The sequence below is a fragment of the Gossypium hirsutum genome, chromosome D12 (genome assembly GCF_007990345.1).
Source record: "Gossypium hirsutum isolate 1008001.06 chromosome D12, Gossypium_hirsutum_v2.1, whole genome shotgun sequence".
Lineage (NCBI taxonomy): Eukaryota > Viridiplantae > Streptophyta > Magnoliopsida > Malvales > Malvaceae > Gossypium > Gossypium hirsutum.
The window spans coordinates 10,347,964-10,366,838 of record NC_053448.1 but is presented as its reverse complement, the minus strand read 5'-3'; the positions used below and the strand labels follow the sequence as shown (position 1 = coordinate 10,366,838).

At 38.2% G+C, this 18,875-nt stretch overlaps 1 protein-coding gene and 1 pseudogene across 2 annotated transcripts; one reads left to right on the top strand and one right to left on the bottom strand.

Moving 5' to 3' along the window:
- Positions 1–94: 94 nt before the first annotated feature.
- On the bottom strand, positions 95–2,814 carry LOC107945781 (isocitrate dehydrogenase [NAD] regulatory subunit 1, mitochondrial). Of its 2 annotated transcripts, none has more exons than XM_016879907.2 (4): positions 2,077–2,814; positions 1,721–1,960; positions 1,298–1,376; positions 95–735 (listed from the first exon to the last, which is right to left on the bottom strand). In XM_016879907.2, exons 1-4 carry the CDS (start codon positions 2,584–2,586, stop codon positions 461–463), a joined length of 1,104 nt encoding a protein of 367 aa, XP_016735396.1. In that variant the 5' UTR covers positions 2,587–2,814; the 3' UTR covers positions 95–460. The 2 variants fall into 2 exon arrangements, with proteins under 2 accessions (XP_016735396.1, XP_016735397.1); XM_016879908.2 differs by having other exon boundaries at positions 1,721–1,948.
- A 1,618-nt stretch (positions 2,815–4,432) lies between these two features.
- LOC107942675 (ABC transporter B family member 15-like) lies at positions 4,433–6,500 on the top strand (annotated as a pseudogene).
- The last annotated feature ends 12,375 nt before the right edge of the window (positions 6,501–18,875 follow it).

Genomic DNA, 18,875 nt, shown 5'->3' with positions numbered 1-18,875 from the left:
CTGTGGATTTTAAACGCTTCCCAACTTATTGAACCATACGATAGCAAAACAGCGATAAATTTACTAAATACATGACACACAAAGGGCGCAGAAATGAGATAGGAAAACTGATATACTGACTTTAAATGCAAATTACATCCAATAATACAATAAAATCGCGATTAACAGACCCACAATTTTATTTAAATATAAGGTGGAAGAGTGATTATTTTATACTATTATTAGTGGACATTCCAATCAAAGGAATCGTAGTTTGTGTTGTAGTAGTCCAAGTATCAAAAGCATTGATCTCTATCATGGTATTTTTGGGCTGTTAAATGCAGGTTTCATGAATATTTCAGAGTTTGATAGCACCAAAAGTTGTCAGGATTGGTTGCCTGGTGATAACTTGCGTTGGGTGTAATTGCCCTATAACTTGCGGGTAAATGGTAAAGCTGTGATTAGTCAGTTATCTTCTTGCTCAGTCTAATGCAGCTATGACTGCATCAATGACTTCTTGAGTAGTACTAGTTCCTCCAAGGTCCTTTGTACGGTACTTGCCATCTGATATAACCCGTTCCACAGCAGTTTCCAATCGATCTGCAAATGAGGGAAACTGCAGATGTCTTAACATCATAGCAGACGACAGAAGCAGGGCCACAGGGTTTGCTTTCTTCTGTTCCACCAGATTCACATTGCCCACATTTCCTGCAGAAGCCCCTTGCTCGAAAACAGCATGATCAGCCCCAACATTGCCTGCAAAAACAGCACCCCAGAAATTGAACAAAATGTTAGTCATACATTCATGATTCAGTGAGATCCCAACACTATACCAAACTGGTGGTACCTTTTCTGCCAACAATATCTTATAACCTAACCATTAGAAAACTGAATAAAGTGGAGTGAAAATTCACCTGGCTTTCAATGTAAAAAGATACATATCCAGTGCTGAAAAGTATTTAAGGAAACAAGATTACTAAAACAGAGAGAAGAGTACACGGTTCAAAATTCCTCTTATGGCAATTACACATCTTCATTACATGGTCTACTAAAACATGAGCATTTGCTATTGCTTAATAGGCAGTTTTCATTCCTCTTATTGAAAGGAAAAACAAAAAAATAAAATGGATAGGCATGAATATTTGATTTTTAATGATTTCAGAATCACCACTCTCTACTTTTGGTCAAGAGAACCAAAGCTATATTCATCAATGATCCAACAAAACAATGTAGCCCATTCCAGAAAAGGTCAAGGTAGCAAATATTTAACAAACAGAAGAAAACATTACAAAAGACCATCAAGTGTCAATAGGTGTACCTCCAGGCATAAATCCAGTGCCCCCAGCAATACCAGCAGCTGTATTTGCAACTAAATTGCCATAAAGATTGGGTGTTACCTAAAAAAAAAATAGCCAACATAATTTATCATTAACTATAATAAGAAAATAAAGCAAGAAGCAAGTTAGAGAGTTGAACAATAATCACCTATTTTCTACCAAGTTAGTATAGCCTCTTAGAATAATCTACTTTCATTGATATTGCCAGGACTATGCAATCTCCAGTAAAACAGAGATATCCCAACAGTATGGTAGTGGAATACCATATCATAGTGTCTAATTTCATTATTTTTAGCACCACTTGCTCTAGGTTGTTGCTCTAGGGACTAGAAGATAAAATTCTAAATTTAAGCAGTGCATATGAAATTCTCAAATTAATAGCAGGGAGGGAAGGATATGAATACCATGACATCAAACTGCTCAGGCTTGGAAACAAGCTGCATACAGCAATTGTCCACGATTATTTCATTGTACTTAATCCCTGGATACTTGGTAGAAACCTCTCGGCAAGATTCCAAGAACAACCCATCAGCAAGCTTCATGATGTTGGCTTTATGCACGGCGGTCACTTTCTTTCTATTGTTTAAATAAGCGTATTCAAATGCATATTTTGCAATGCGCTCCGAACAGAACTTTGTTATCAACTAGCAATAGAGTAATATCAGTATGAGACACATAACATAAAAATAGAATATTTCTAAATTTTATTCAGAATTAGCAGCACAAGACAAAGAGTGGAGAGTGGAGTCAAACAGAGTACCTTAAGACTCTCGACGACTCCAGGGACGACCTCGTGTTCGAGGCCAGAGTACTCGCCTTCGGTGTTCTCTCTGATCACCACAATATCAACATCCTGATGCCTTGTGGGCAAGCCAGGCAAATTGAAGCAATTGACGAGCGAAGCGTACAAATCCAGCTCTCTTCTCAGTTGCACATTAAGCGAGCTCACACCTCCTCCCATCGGCGTAGCCAATCCTCCTTTCAAACAGACTTTGTTCTTCTTAATTGATTGGATCACTTCTTCAGGCACGCGCTCCATGTCGCCGTGAACCTCGTATCGCTCGAAATATAGAGGCGCGTGCATCGCTTCCATCACTTGCTCCACAGCACCCGTCACAAGAGGTCCGATCCCGTCACCAGGGATCAAGGTAACGGCTCGCGGCGCACCGTCGCCTGGGCGGGGCATGTAGGTGACGGATCGAGTTGGTGTGAGATTAAAAGACGGTAAGGTCCAGAGTTGTCTGAGGAGGGGAATGGATCTTCGGGCCATTGGGGTTGAGTTTTAGCCTTTGGGAAGGGAGAGATTGCGTTTGTTTAGTCTCTACTTTCAGCGAAGCAATACAGCCATTGAAAGAGCATAGCAAAGCAGAGAATAATTGGAAACAATAAAATAATATCAATTAATTAATTAATTGCAAGAGAAGTGAGTAGAGTAATGGTGGAATGCAGACAAGAGCAGCTTTCCCTTTTCATTTGTTTTGACTTTTCCAAGTTGGTATAGATATTTAGAAGACGATTTTTAGATCTTTTAAACATGAATTCAAGTTCGGGTGATTCAGGTAGAGTAAAATTAGAAAAATAATTAGGTTCGGAATATTGATAACAATACTCTTAATATGCATATAATATATATATATATATTAGATTTTTGTTTTTAATAAATAAAAAATAAAATACATTAAATTTTAGGTTTATACTCAAAAAAATTAACCTTATTTACTTTAAAATAAAAAAGTAAAAAATTATAATTTTATTTACTTCAAAAATAAAAAATTAAATAATTAAATTCGGTTTCAAGTTAAAAATCGAGGTCAATGCGGAGTCGGAATAGATTAATCAAGTTTCAAGTAGGATGTGATGGATAGATGCAGTCAGCTCTCGGCCTTGTTTGTTCATTCAGTTGGGAGAATTAGTTTACTCCTATATTGCTTGCACGTACTATGGAGTAATGTTTTCCACTATAACTCAAAAGGGGCAACCTTCCATATTTAGATATTCCATCTGTTTTAAGTGTTTAATGTATACTTTACTCAAAAAAAATTAAAAAATAAAAAGCATAGTACAAACAAAGGTAACAAAAACAAAATGTCAGCAAATGTAATTAGTTAATCACCGGTTTCAGTTACTTCGATTAGTGTGCATCATTTCAGTAATAAATTGAAATGATCATTTCATTTTTTACATCGATGTAAATTTTGGTTCATATTGATTGCATCAGCTCGTTCCAGTCAATTTCAATTACATTGACCGAAATATTGTTCACCGATTGTTTATGAATAGTATTAAAAAATAGATAAAATTATTTTTTATCTAACTTTTAAAAAAAATATTAATCAAATTTAAACTTTAACCAAAGGAAAAGAGTAATTTTAAAATTTAAAGTAAAAAATTAATAAAAAAAATTTATATAACAAACAAACTAAAGAAAAAAAACAAATTTTCTAAAAGCTTCACAAACACATTTTTATGTATATGTTTTTATTAAACTTTCATTTTATATATTTAGTATGAGATGATCTTATTGTAAATTTTCTTAAATAATGTCGTGGATAATTTTGTTGTTTAATTTGTGAGATACTTTTTTCATGTTTACTTTAGATTTATTAAATGATGAAATTTTATTTATGAAGTTTATTGATGAATATTTTATATAATCAATTAATATTTTTATATTTAAAATTATTTAATCTAATTCATTGAAAATATATTAAATAATTTTTTAAAAATATTAATAAATTAAAATAGATACACTAAAACAAATCGATACCAATACATATCAATCCGTGTAGAAAAAATTGGTATACCCACGAATATGGCCAAGAATACAATAAACAAAACCAAAACAGTGTTTTCTTTAATCGCGTGGTTTCAATGAAATGATCTTACCCGCTTTATTTCAGGCCCCTCCTTAGAGTCCACAACCATGTATCACACCCATCAATACACCATGATTTCATAACACTTGAGAATAGGAAGTCAACCAGTTCAAAAGGAAAGGACTGAATATTCAATAATATATAAGTATTCCATATAACCAAAATCCACCGATCATTGATGGTAAGTAGAGGTCATCATAGGTTAGGTTATCTGGTCCGGCCTGACGGCCCGCCTGAAAAATGGGAGGTTTGGATAAAAATATAGGTTCGAAATATGAGTTTAGATAAAAAAACGAGACCCGTTTAGAAAACGAGTCTGGCCGAGTCGGGCTCGGGCTTAACAATTTCCTTTCGGGTTAGGTTGGGTAAAAAAAACGAGGCCATGTTTCGAACCCGAGCCTAAAAAATAGGCTTAAAATTTTATTTGGATCCAACCCGACCCATGATCACTTCTAATGACAAACTGTGGCTTATATTTCATTATTCTGCGTCCACAGTAACCCCATCACATGATTTACTAATTAATATTATCCAGCATACCAATTTTTCTTCCATGGGAGAGCACGATAAGAGAGAAGATGCTTTCAAAGGTGTTGACTTTTGAAGTTGGGTGGTTTGACCAAGATTTGAATTCCAGTAGTAGTGTTTGAGCTAGGTTAGAAAAAGATGCTACTGTGGTATGTTCTGCATTTTCTTACCTTCTTTACAGTGGCGCGAATCTAGACGGGCCTCACATGGGCCCGGTCCTCCTTAAAATATAAAATTGTTATTTAAGTTATTAAAATTTTTTAAAAGTTTTAAATTAGTAAAGGTAAATTTGTACTTTGACCCCTCACAAAAATTATAAAAATTCGATTTAATTCTTTAAAAATTATAAAGATATATACTATAAAAAATTTAAAATTTCATTCAGCTCCCCCTAAAAGATTATTCTGGCTTCGCCCCTGCTTCTTTATGACTATATATAATTGATTGAGATGATAAATTTGTAGGATACTTGATTATGGTCTTGTATGTTTCCAGGTGAAATCTTTGTTTGGTGATGGAGTGTTGCTTGTTGTGCAAACCATCTCGGGTGTAACTCTAGCTTGTGTGATGGGCCTATTCATTGCGTGGAGATTTGCCATTGTCATGATTGTTGTCCAACCGCTCATCATCCATCATCCTTAGCATGTACACTCGAATGGTTATACTTAAAAGAATGTCTGTGAAAGCCATAAAAGCACAATAAGAGAGCAGCAAGCTTGCTGCAGAGGCAGTTTCCAACCATAGAACTATTACTGCCTTGTCATCTCAAGACCAAATCATGAAAATGTTGCAAACAGCCCAAGAAGTTCCAAGAAAAGAGAATGTTAGACAATCTTGGTTTGCAGGTCTAGGACTTGGTTCAGCTCAATTGCTTACTGCGTGTATTATTGCCTTTGATTTTTGGTATGGTGGAAAACTCATATCGCAAGGATATATCACTGCGAAAGCCCTTATTGAAACATTCCTCGTTGTTTAGCACCGGCCTTGTCATTGCTCAAGCTGCAAACACGACATCGGACTTAGCCAAGAGCTCTGAGGATGTTGGATCTTTGTTTGCGATATTCGATCGTTGCACAAGGATAGGACCTGATGAATGTCTGCGACATTCATTTTGTGACAGTCAGACTTATCAATCAGCATAGAAGCCGGGAAATCAACAGCATTGGTGGGACAAAGTGGATCTGGTAAATCAACCATCATTAGTTTAATCGAGAGATTTTATGATCCTGTCAAAGGAGTAGTGAAGATTGATGGTCGAGATATAAAGGAATACAATCTAAGGTCATTGAGGAAACACAATAGCCCTTGTTAGTCAAGAACCAACACTAATTTCTGGCACAATAAAATCAACGAGTCCAAAATCATTAAAGTAACTAGAGCAGCAAATGCACATTATTTCATAGCAGGTCTAGCAGATGGTTATGATACCTGGTGTGGAGACAGAGGTGTGCAACTATCTGGAGGCCAGAAGCAACGAATCACCATAGCTCGAGCCATATTGAAGAACCCAGCAATGTTATTGTTAGATGAAGCAACTAGTGCACTTGACAGTTACTCTGAGGAAGTGGTGCAAGAGGTATTGGAGCGAGTGATGGTGAGGAGAACTAGTGTTATTGTTGCACATAGGCTAAGCACCATTAAGAATCGTCATCTTATTGCTGTGCTAGACAAAGGGAAGGTGGTGGAGAAAGGCAACCATTCATCTTTGTTGGCCAAAGGGCCAACAGGAGCTTACTACTCTTTGATTAATCTTCAGAGTAGAGCACATAATTCTACTTAGTCATTCAAATAAGTTGTGTATTTTTAGATGATAAATCATTTTTTGAGCTTTAGTGGGTGATAAAATGCCCCTTAGCTTTCACTATGAGCTTAATCATTTCATGGAAGCTGGTGAATATCCTTTAACATTCTAATCATCACCCATCATTTCCTGTGTAGATAATTTTTGACATAATGATTTATTTGGTCCTCTAACTTTATAAAAAAATCATTTTAGCCCTCTATTTAATTTTTCTCCTTTTTAACTCGTGAATTTGCATTATTTATCAAATCATCTTAAAATGAATGGAATTGTTAACATTGTTAACTTTGCTAACATGATATCCACATGGCAGTCCGCGTATATACCATGTTAGCAATTAATTAATTTTTTAAAATTTAAAATTAATAAAAAATATATTTTATATTTTTTAATACTTTTTAATTTTTAAAAATATTTTTTATTAATTTTTTTTATTTTTTTAAATTTAAAGGATAATGACAAAATTTACCCCTATACTTTATCAAAATTGTCAATATAATTTTTGTACTTTAAAATTTATTTATTTTGATATTTATACTTTAATTTAGTTTATTAAAATAATACTTGCCCTTAAAACCATTAATCACATGACATCATACCAATAAAAAGATTAGACGTGAAAATTTTACCACGTCATTAAATATGTATCTATCTCTTATGCCACCATAGGTGGCTTAAAGCTAATTTTCCTAATATATATTATTATTAAAAAAACAATTTTAATTATGACTAAAAGAAAAATAATTGTACTCGTCTCTTCAAGCTTCTTTTCTAGAACAAAATAAAGAAGATTGAGCCACCTCTTTTCACTGTCGACGCCAATACTCACCGGTGTCTTCTCTGACAAGGAAACATTCAATGGAGTTTATGAGTTCATCTCCTAATTTCAATCTTCTTCAACCTTGGGTTAAAATCTTCAATTATGGGCACATATATATAATGTATGATACTATTATAAAGTATGATACAAAATTAAGTGATCAATTATGTTATATGTGTCACAGGTATTAAAGTGTCATAGAAATAATGTGTAGATACCTTAAGTGTCATAGAAATGTATAATTCTTACTCTGGTCTATTTTGAGGTTAATTTAGCTTCAGTACCTAGAAACACTTGGTGGATAGATTTTGGTGCTACTACTCACATAAGTGTTTCTATGCAAGGTTGCCTGAGCTACCGAAAGCCAAGTGATGGTGAAAAACACATCTTCGTAGGCAAAGGAAAATCGGTGGAAGTGGAAGCAATTGGGCATTTTAGGTTGTTATTGGGAACTGGTTTTTATTTAGATTTAGAAGAAACTTTTATAGTAATGTCTTGTAACTTACTAATAGATAACATTTGTACATATGTTCATTCCCATTGCCTCTACATCTAGTGGCATTTTAACTTAGTGAACTAATTATGTTTATATTAGGAATCAAAAAGTTAGCTAGATATCACTCTTAAGTTACATGTGAGGTAGTTCTTGTACGAGTTTGATATTCTACCACTATGTGACTTAATTGTCTGATTTAGTCCAAGAGTCGTCTTTTTTTCGCATGTTTGGTGTGTTTGCTTGAGGACAAACAAGGAGTTAAGTGTGGGAGAGTTTAATCTTCCATAATTTGATATGAAAAAGTAGGCTTTCTCAATATACTTAAGGAGCTTATTCTCAAGCAAAGTATCGTCTTTTTCGTAGTTTTTAGATTTTAAGTTAATAAGTGCAAATGTCTCGATTTTACTCATTTTATAACCCAATTTGACCAATAGTGCCATTGGGGGTCTAACATGTGGTTGAGTGGTGTAGAGACGTGTTGGAGGTTGAAAACGAGTGAAAATGGCACCAAAGGAAAGGGTATCGTGATATCCTTGCCTTAGAATCGCGACACCCTCCAACAGGTTTGAAGATTGGAGACCACTCTTTAGTGGTATCACGATATCCACTTTGCGTATCATGATATCCACCCTTAAAGAATACCCCAAATGTAACACCCCTAACCCGTATCCATCGCCAGAACAAGGTTACGAATCATTACCGAAATTTACAGATCAAACAGACAGAAATTTCAAACATTTCATATCATATAATATTCATGTCAGAAACCAATAGAAATCATACATATTGTCCCTTATACAAGCCCTCGAGGCCCAAAATACGTGTTAGAAACAAGTCGGGACTAAATTGAAAACTCAAAAAAAATTTTGGAATACATTAAAACTTTTCAAAGCTGCAAGGGTCACATGGCTGTGTGGCCAGGCTGTGTGACTCACACGGTCAAGAGACACGCCTGTGTCTTAGGCCGTTTGGGCATTTGAAAATAGGGACACATGGCTGTGTCCTAGCCCGTGTCCGTGCCTGTGTAACTCATTGACTTGGGTCACACGGCCAAGCCACACGTCCGTGTGCCAAGCCGTGTACCCTTTCAAAGTAACCTTACACGCCCGTGTGCGAGGCCGTGTGCTAGGCCGTGTAACAGCCTCACTTGCAAACCTTTAATAAGCTACAGGGGATACACAACTGTGTCACCTGGCCGTGTGTCACACATGGCTGAGACACATGCCCGTGTCTCTGCCCATGTGGACGAAAATAAGCCATTTTACAAGCCACATTTCTCACCCAATTTGGCACCAACTTAAACTCAACTTTTTGCATATACACAAGTCATAAATAAGCATCCAAAACAAGCCAAAATCAAGCCTTAAACATGTAATATCTTCACATACAACCAATATGCCCTTAGGCACCTCAAATGACAACTTATAACATGTATATCTAAACATTCAATATATCCAACTATTTAACTAACTTATATGCATATTTGTACCAAAACTTACCATGTAGGTCATTAATCAAAACATACCATTTAATATCATTTATGTAATTGATCTCTAGCATCAAATGGTCATATAAGTCACTTGTAACTTGTGCACTAAAAACACCAATACAAACCATTCAAAACTAACATCATTATATGTATGTGTTTTCCACAACAATCACTAAATCACTCCAAATTATAATACAGATCCATATGCATATTAAACTACCATTTAATTTTCATCCATCAAACATAAATCAATTCACACATTAACCATACCAAACTACACATTAAACATGATAAAGCCATTTATATATACATAGCAAAATATACCAAAACACAAGTCAAAAGCATATGGCCACAACCACAACATCACACATAGACCAACATTAACCGAAATAACCTATACATACCATTATAACCAAAATTAAACAATTGAAAGTACCAAAAGAGCCGATGGATAATGTGATATAACTCCGACAAGCTTTTAACCCGAACGAGCTTCTAAATCACTATAAAACAAGGAAAATAACACAGAGTAAACATTTAAGCTTAGTAAGTTCGTATAACTTAGAATTTAACTTACCATTTTAAATCACAATTAATGTAAGCTAACAAGCATATCCCAACCAATTTGGCCTAAAGCCTAAATACATGATCACCAACATATTAGCCATGTAAATCATATATAAAATCCAATACACATGGATGAATTCAACAAGTAATCACATTTCTATACATGAATTATTCATTTCATATATCAATGTATCATGTAACATCACTTTTGTGACAGCCCAAAGTTGACCCTAGTCGGGAAGTGGTTTCGGGACCGCTAAACCGAGTCACCAAAATGTTTGAATGTGATACTTATTGTCTAGAATATGTAATTATGAATGTGTGAAAATTTCAAGCTTCAATTTGGTTGATTTCATGTGAATTTAGTCAATAGGACTTATGTGAGAAAATTCTAAAATGTGATAGGTCAATGTGTGAGGACCTATTAGTGCATGTGGACAAAGGGGGACTTGCATGTCAAATTCCCCCCCCCTAATGAGTAGTGGCCGGCCATGACAAGGAATGATGGGCAAAACATGTCATGAAACATGTTTTGTTAATGGAAGAATAAAATAAGGAGTATGGGTAATAAAGAAATGGAAACAAAAGAAAAAAAAATGTGTGGTTGCCCCCCCATTGCCGTGAGCTAAAGAGAAGAAAAGAGAAAAAATTTGTGTTCATCCTTTCTCACCTTCATTTAGCCTAAATTAGAAAGAAAAACAAAGAAAAAAAATTTCTCATCCTTTGGTTCATCCTTGGCCAAAAATTTTAAGGAGGAAAGAAGAAGAAAGGTGAAGAGATTCGGCCATGCATGTAGCTAGGCTAAGGTATGTTTGATGATGTTCCATGAGATGCATGCATGATTTAGTTGTTAGCTTGAGTTCTACCTAGCCCATGGTCTAAATCTTGCTATGTGATGGAAATGGCACTTGACCATGGATGCATCATTCTTGGTTGATGTTTGATGTTGTGGTGATGAGGTATGAGGATGAGTTAAGATTCGGCCTAGGTGGAGGTTGTGTTAATGCCATTGCATGCAAAATATGAAGCTTGTTAATGATGCATGTGATGATGGCTTGATGATTCTTGAACCTCCTTTTTAGCATTTTTGTGTGAGCACATATGTGCATTGGTTGCTAAATGGAGAAGAATCGGCTAGCAAGATGTGTGCTAAGGCCGAATGTAACTTTGCATGTTAATGAGCAATGCATGTGTTAAATTGATGAAAAGGGGGAGGATGCTTTACTAGTGTGTATATGTGTGTATTAAGTGTTGAAATCGACCCCAAAAATAGACATGCATATTCGGCCAAGGGGAAAGAAATTAGCTAATATGTTGTGTTGATGCATGATTTTTGCATGTATGAGACTTTAATGTCTAATGTATAAATATGGGCTAAGTGCCTTGTGTTCATCTTTTTGATGCCTAAATGATGAAATCAATTTATTTGTTTGATTAAGCTCAAGAGCAAAGGGGAAATAAATCCGATAAAGGGAAGGAAAAAGTGGTTGAATAGCTAGCGGAATCGTTCGACAACACCCGAGGTAAGTTCTTGAGTAAGAGAGCTTAAATTACGATGTGATTAAATCATGCTCTATGTGTGGCTATTGAGCCGAATGTGCAAGGACGATATGTGCCTTGTGTTTGAGTTTCGCAAATGAAAATGAAATATGAATGTGCCATGAATTATTGTTAGATGTGCATGATTAATTGAATGCTGTCCGGGCTAAGTCCCGAAGGCTTTGTGCTAAGTGAATATATCTGGACTAAGATCTGAAGGCCTTTGTGCGAGATACTAAATCCGGGTTAAGTCCCGAAGGCATTCGTGCGAGTTATTAAATCCGGGTTAAGTCCCGAAGGCATTCGTGCGAGTTATTAAATCCGGGTTAAGTCCCGAAGGCATTCGTGCGAGTTGTTAAATCCGGGTTATGTCCCGAAGGCATTGTGTGAGTTACTAAAACCGGGCTATGTCCCGAAGGCATTTGAACGAGGAGCTATATCCGGTTAAATCCCGAAGGTACGTGATTTGGTAATGAATGAGCTTGCTGTAAAATTCCAGCGAATACTCGAAAAACATCCCAATATGGGGATATGTTACGTATGTGTTGAATTTAATCGAGCCCTTACAAATAAATGTTCGCTCAGTTGATAAACGAGCTACCGGCCTTCGGCCAAGTTAGTTTATTGTGTATGTACATAAGGGTTGTTAATGTTGTGAAGCAAGTTTGATATCGGTAAATTGCGTATTATGAAATATTCCGTTTAGCTAAATGTGTGCTATTCTTTGTGCATGCTGGAATTCCTTGCTCAAACTTACTAAGCATAAATTGCTTACACGTTACATTGCTCCTCTGTTTTATAGATTTTTGGTTCTCCAGCTATCGGACTCGGGATCTTGAAGTCGAAGTCGCCCACACTATCAAAGGCTCTTTTGGGTACTATTTTGGTTGGATTTTGATATGGCATGTATAGGACTACCCATTGTTGTCTTTCGAGTACTTTATGAAATGTATAAGTGTACAGCCATGCGAAAATGGCTTGTAGAAGTGGAGTATGGCATTAGACCATTCGTATTTATGAATGTATAGATGGTTTCATGATGTAACTATAGTTGGAATGGAAGTGTTGAGCAAATGATCAGCCACTAGAATGGCTAAGTATGATCATATGTGGGCTTATGTATGACAAGGCCCTAGTTGGTCCATGAAACCCCAAATTAGGTAAGGTTTACTTTGAAAACAGAAGCTGATAGCAGCAGTGGTGTGGATTGGAAAAATCACAAGAATTCGTAGGAGTGGAATTAAATAGTGAATAAATTATTTAATCGAACCTTGATGAATCTACTTTCATATGGAAGTAACGAAACAATCATAGGAACAGTACAGTAAGAGATATTCGGGTTCTTGTGGAACAGGGCCAGAACAGTTTCTGGATTCCCTGTTCTGCCTTTGGAAATTCACTATAAATTGACCAGAGATAATTAGGGGTCATACCATATATGTATGGATTCCTCTCTGAGTCTAGTTTCCATAGGAACAAACGGCATCAGTATTGAAGCTCTGTGCAGAGAGATATCCCAGTCGTAATGGGAAAAGGTCAGTGTAGTCGACCCCTGTAACATGGGAGAATTTGACTAATAAACTGTACTAATTGGCCCGACCAAAAATTCTAGAAAAAAATACATAGGTGGGGACATGAGTCTTGTTTCAGGGAAAAATCACTAAACTGATTTTCGAGTTGTGAAACTCAAGATATGATTTTTGAAGTGACTAGTACTCAGACTGGGCAGTGTCTGGAAAAATTTTTCAAAGTCTGTTAACATCTCGTGTCCGACTCCGGTGTCGGTCTCGGGTTCGGGGTGTTACATTTTATTGGTATCAGAGCTACGGTTTAGTCGATTCTAGGACTACCGTAATGTTTTGGGTCTAGCTATACATGCCATTTTATGTGATTACTTGATAGTGTGGTGATTTCTGACAATTGTAAATGTGTTTATTTATAGTAATGGATCCCGATCGTGACCGAGAGGTAGCTGATGATCTTGAGAGTGTAGCGCCTGCTCCCGCACAAGGGACAGTGCCGGCAAACTCTCAACCTAATGCTAGTAATCAGAATGATGAAGCTAGACAAGCATTCTATAGCGTGATGAATGATTGGTTTAACCAATACATTCGAACTAATATGGCTGTTCCACAACCTCCATTCCCGACAAATACTACCCCCGCACCTACAATACCACCGGTAACGGACCAAATAAGGTCAAATAAGCCCCCAGTTGACAGAATCCGAAAACATGGGGCTATTGAATTTAAGGCTATGGATAGCGATGATGCTGAGCAAGCTGAATTTTGGCTGAACAACACTATCTGGGTACTCGATGAGCTATCTTGTACACCCGATGAATGCCTAAAGTGTGCTATCTCCTTGCTACGTGATTCTGCCTACTATTGGTGGAGTACTCTGACTTCTATTGTGCCCCGAGAGCAAGTAACTTGGGAGTTTTTCCAAACTGAGTTTCGGAAAAAGTATATCAGTCAGAGATTTGTTGATCAAAAACGGAAGGAATTTCTTGAGCTTAAGCAAGGCTCCATGTCGGTTACTGATTACGAGCGAAAATTTGTTAGACTTAGCAAATACGCTCGGGAATGTGTTTCGTCCGAAGCTATTATGTGTAAACGCTTCGAGGATGGGCTGAATGAAGATATAAAAATGTTCGTTGGCGTTCTTGAAATACGAGAGTTCGTGGTACTTGTTGAACGAGCTTGTAAAGCCGAAGAGCTTAGAAAAGAAAAGCAAAGAGTTGATGAGGGAACTGGAGAGTTTCGTAAAAGATCCTCGGGAAGGTCTCTTCAACAGACATCGAAGAGATTTCGAGATGATGCGGGCCAGTTTAGAGGCACTTCGGGCTTTTTTGGACGAGATCGTGATCGACCCCCTGTGGGTACACGATGCACTTCGGTCGCCAGTGTTGGGAATGAACGTCGAGACAGGACGAAATGCCGATATTGCGGTAAATGGCATTCGGGGAGTTGTAGATTTCCTGACCGCTCCTGTTACAAATGCGGATCAGTTGACCACTTCATTAAAGATTGCCCGAGGTTGTCGGGACAGAATGCAAGTCAGAGTGGGAGACCGGGTGCTACCACTGCTCGAGGTAGACCATCTGGAAATATGGGCAATGCTAGTGGTGGTCAGAGAGGATCTAGAGATGATATAACCAAATCCGAAGCCCGTGCGCCTGCTAGAGCTTATGCTATACGTGCCCGCGAGGATGCTTCTTCGCCTGATGTTATTACCGGTACATTCACTCTCTTTGATACTAATGTAATTGCTTTGATTGACCCCGGTTCTACTCATTCTTACATATGTGAAACCTTAGCCTCCAGTAAGACTTACCTATTGAGTCTACTGAGTTCGTAATTCGGGTGTCAAATCCCTTGGGTCGTTACGTGCTTGTCGACAAAGTGTGCAAGAAATGTCCCCTGGAAATTCGAGGTTCCTGTTTCCCGGCGAACTTGATGCTTTTGCCGTTTGATGAATTTGATGTTATCCTTGGTTTGGATTGGTTGACCGCGCATGATGCGATTGTGAATTGCAAGAGCAAGACTATTGATTTGAGATGCGCAAATAACGAAGTAGTCCGAATTGAGTCTGCGGACTTGGAGGGGATGCCAGCTGTAATATCAGCAATGTTGGCACAGAAATATGTAAGAAAAGGGTGCGAAGCATACCTTGCGTATGTACTTGGTGACAAAGAATTAGAAAAGAAACCCGAATCTGTGTCGGTGGTTTGTGAATACCCAGATGTTTTTCCGGAAGAATTACCGGGTTTACCACCTGTTCGGGAGGTAGAGTTTGGTATTGAGCTTGTACCTGGGACTACGCCGATTTCGATAGCTCCGTATCGTATGGCACCAACCGAGTTAAAGGAGTTGAAAGCTCAGTTGCAAGAACTGACGGATAGAGGTTTCGCTCGACCAAGTTTCTCACCTTGGGGTGCACCAGTATTGTTCGTGAAAAAGAAGGACGGAACCATGAGGTTGTGCATTGACTATCGTCAGCTGAATAAAGTGACGATAAAGAACAAATATCCGTTGCCGCGCATCGATGATTTGTTCGACCAACTGAAGGGAGCCTCAGTGTTCTCAAAAATAGATTTGAGATCGGGCTATTATCAGTTGCGAATCCGAGATTCAGATATTCCCAAAACTGCCTTCAGAACGAGATATGGTCACTACGAATTCTTAGTGATGCCGTTGGGCTCACTAATGCCCCTGCAGTATTTATGGATTTGATGAATCGGATCTTCAGGCCGTATTTGGATCGGTTCGTAGTGGTGTTCATTGATGACATTTTGGTCTATTCAAGAGACGAGACCGAACATGCTGAGCATCTGAGGCTAGTGCTGCAAATTTTGCGGGATAAGCAGTTATATGCTAAGTTTAGTAAGTGTGAGTTCTGGTTAAGAGAGGTTAGCTTCTTGGGTCATGTGGTATCCGCGTCGGGTATTCGAGTTGACCCGAACAAAATTTCAGCCATACTTGACTGGAAACCTCCGAGAAATGTTACTGAAGTTCGGAGCTTTTTGGGGCTCGCCGGTTATTACCGATGATTTGTGAAAGGTTTCTCGATGATAGCCACACCAATGACGAAGCTACTTCAAAAGGATGTTAAGTTCGAGTGGACGGAGAAATGTCAGAAAAGTTTCGACCAACTGAAAACTCATTTGACTGAAGCTCCAATTTTGGTGCAACCCGAATCAGGTAAAGAGTTTGTCATCTATAGTGACGCATCCCTACTTGGGTTGGGTTGCGTATTGATGCAAGAAGGTCGAGTCGTGGCCTATGCGTCGAGACAATTGAAGCCACACGAGAGGAATTATCCGACCCATGATCTCGAACTAGCTGCCATCGTGTTGCTTTAAAAATATGGCGACATTATCTGTTTGGTGAGAAGTGCCATGTATTTTCGGATCACAAAAGTCTCAAATATTTGATGACTCAACGAGACTTGAATCTGCGACAAAGACGTTGGCTTGAGTTGTTGAAAGATTACGAGCTTGTCATTGATTACCACCCGGGAAAGGCTAACGTGGTTGCGGACGCCTTAAGCCGGAAGTCATTGTTTGCTTTACGAGCGATGAACGTGCATTTGTCTGTTCTACCAGACAGTGTGTTAGTAGCTGAATTAAAAGCTAAACCATTACTGACTCACCAAATTCGTGAAGCTCAGAAAGTCGATGATGAATTGGTTGCAAAACGGGCTAAGTGTTTTCCGAACGAGGAATCGGAGTTTCAAATTGATGATGATGATTGTTTGAGGTTCAGAAATCGTTTGTGTGTTCCAAGGAATTCGGAACTCATTTCGATGATTCTGAACGAAGCCCATTGTAGCCGAATGTCAATTCACCCGGGGAGTACGAAAATGTACAACGATTTGAAACGTCAATTTTGGTGGCATGGTATGAAACGGGACATCTCCGACTTTGTTTCGAGATGTTTGACATGTCAACAAGTGAAAGCGGAACATCAAGTGCCTTCAGGATTACTCCAGCCGATCATGATACCCGAGTGGAAATGGGATCGAGTCACAATGGACTTTGTGTCCGGACTGCCCTTGTCAGCAAGTAAGAAGGATGCGATATGGGTTATTGTTGATAGACTGACTAAGTCGGCTCATTTCATCCCCGTACGTACGGATTTTTCATTGGAGAAACTAGCTGAATTGTACGTTTATCAAATTGTGAGATTACACGGGGTACCTGTTTCTATCGTGTCGGATAGAGATCCGAGATTCACCTCACGATTTTGGAAGAAATTGCAAGAAGCTCTGGGTACCAAGCTGCATTTTAGCACTGCTTTTCACCCCCAAACCGATGGTCAATCCGAGCGGATAATTCAGATACTTGAGGATATGTGAGATGTTGCATCCTCGAGTTCAGTAGTTCATGGGAACGGTATTTACCTTTAATTGAATTCGCTTACAACAATAGTTTTCAATCAAGTATTAAGATGGCACCTTACGAGGCTTTGTACGGTCGTAAATGCCGTACACCATTGTTTTGGACCGAGCTCGGTGAAAGTAAAATTTTCGGAGTTGATTTGATTAGAGATGCTGAACAGAAAGTAAAGGTAATCCGTGAAAGTCTGAAGGTAGCCACGGATCGTCAGAAATCGTACGCAGATTTGAAACGAAAAGACATCGAGTATCAGGTGGGAGACAAAGTGTTCCTTAAGGTTTCACCTTGGAAAAAGATACTCAGGTTCGGCCGTAAGGGCAAGTTGAGCCCAAGATTCATTGGGCCGTACGAAATCTCCGAACGAGTTGGCCCGGTTGCGTATAGATTGATTTTGCCCCCGGAGCTTGAAAAGATTCATGACGTCTTTCATGTTTCGATGCTTCGACGCTATCGATCTGATCCATCGCACATAATTAGCCCAGCAGAGGTTGAAATTCAAGTCGACATGAGCTATGAAGAAGAACCGATGCGTATCCTAGCTCGTGAAGTGAAGGAGTTGCGAAACAAAAGAGTTCCGCTAGTAAAGGTGTTATGGCTCAAACACGGGATCGAGGAAGCTACTTGGGAGACCGAGAGCTCGATGAAAGAACGATACCCAAACCTATTTACCGGTAAGATTTTCGGGGACGAAATTTCTTAAGTGGGGAGAGTTGTGACAGCCCAAAGTTGACCCTAGTCGGGAAGTGGTTTCGGGACCGCTAAACCGAGTCACCAAAATGTTTGAATGTGATACTTATTGTCTAGAATATGTAATTATGAATGTGTGAAAATTTCAAGCTTCAATTTGGTTGATTTCATGTGAATTTAGTCAATAGGACTTATGTGAGAAAATTCTAAAATGTGATAGGTCAATGTGTGAGGACCTATTAGTGCATGTGGACAAAGGGGGGACTTGCATGTCAAATTCCCCCTAATGAGTAGTGGCCGGCCATGACAAGGAATGATGGGCAAAACATGTCATGAAACATGTTTTGTTAATGGAAGAATAAAATAAGGAGTATGGGTAATAAAGAAATGGAAACAAAAGAAAAAAAATGTGTGGTTGCCCCCATTGCCGTGAGCTAAAGAGAAGAAAAGAGAAAAAATTTGTGTTCATCCTTTCTCACCTTCATTTAGCCTAAATTAGAAAGAAAAACAAAGAAAAAAATTTCTCATCCTTTGGTTCATCCTTGGCCAAAAATTTTAAGGAGGAAAGAAGAAGAAAGGTGAAGAGATTCGGCCATGCATGTAGCTAGGCTAAGGTATGTTTGATGATGTTCCATGAGATGCATGCATGATTTAGTTGTTAGCTTGAGTTCTACCTAGCCCATGGTCTAAATCTTGCTATGTGATGGAAATGGCACTTGACATGGATGCATCATTTTGGTTGATTTGATGTTGTGGTGATAGTATGAGGATGTTAAGATTCGGCCTAGGTGGAGTTGTTAATATTGCATCAAATATGGCTTGTTATGATATTATGATGCTGTTCTTGAACCTTGGAT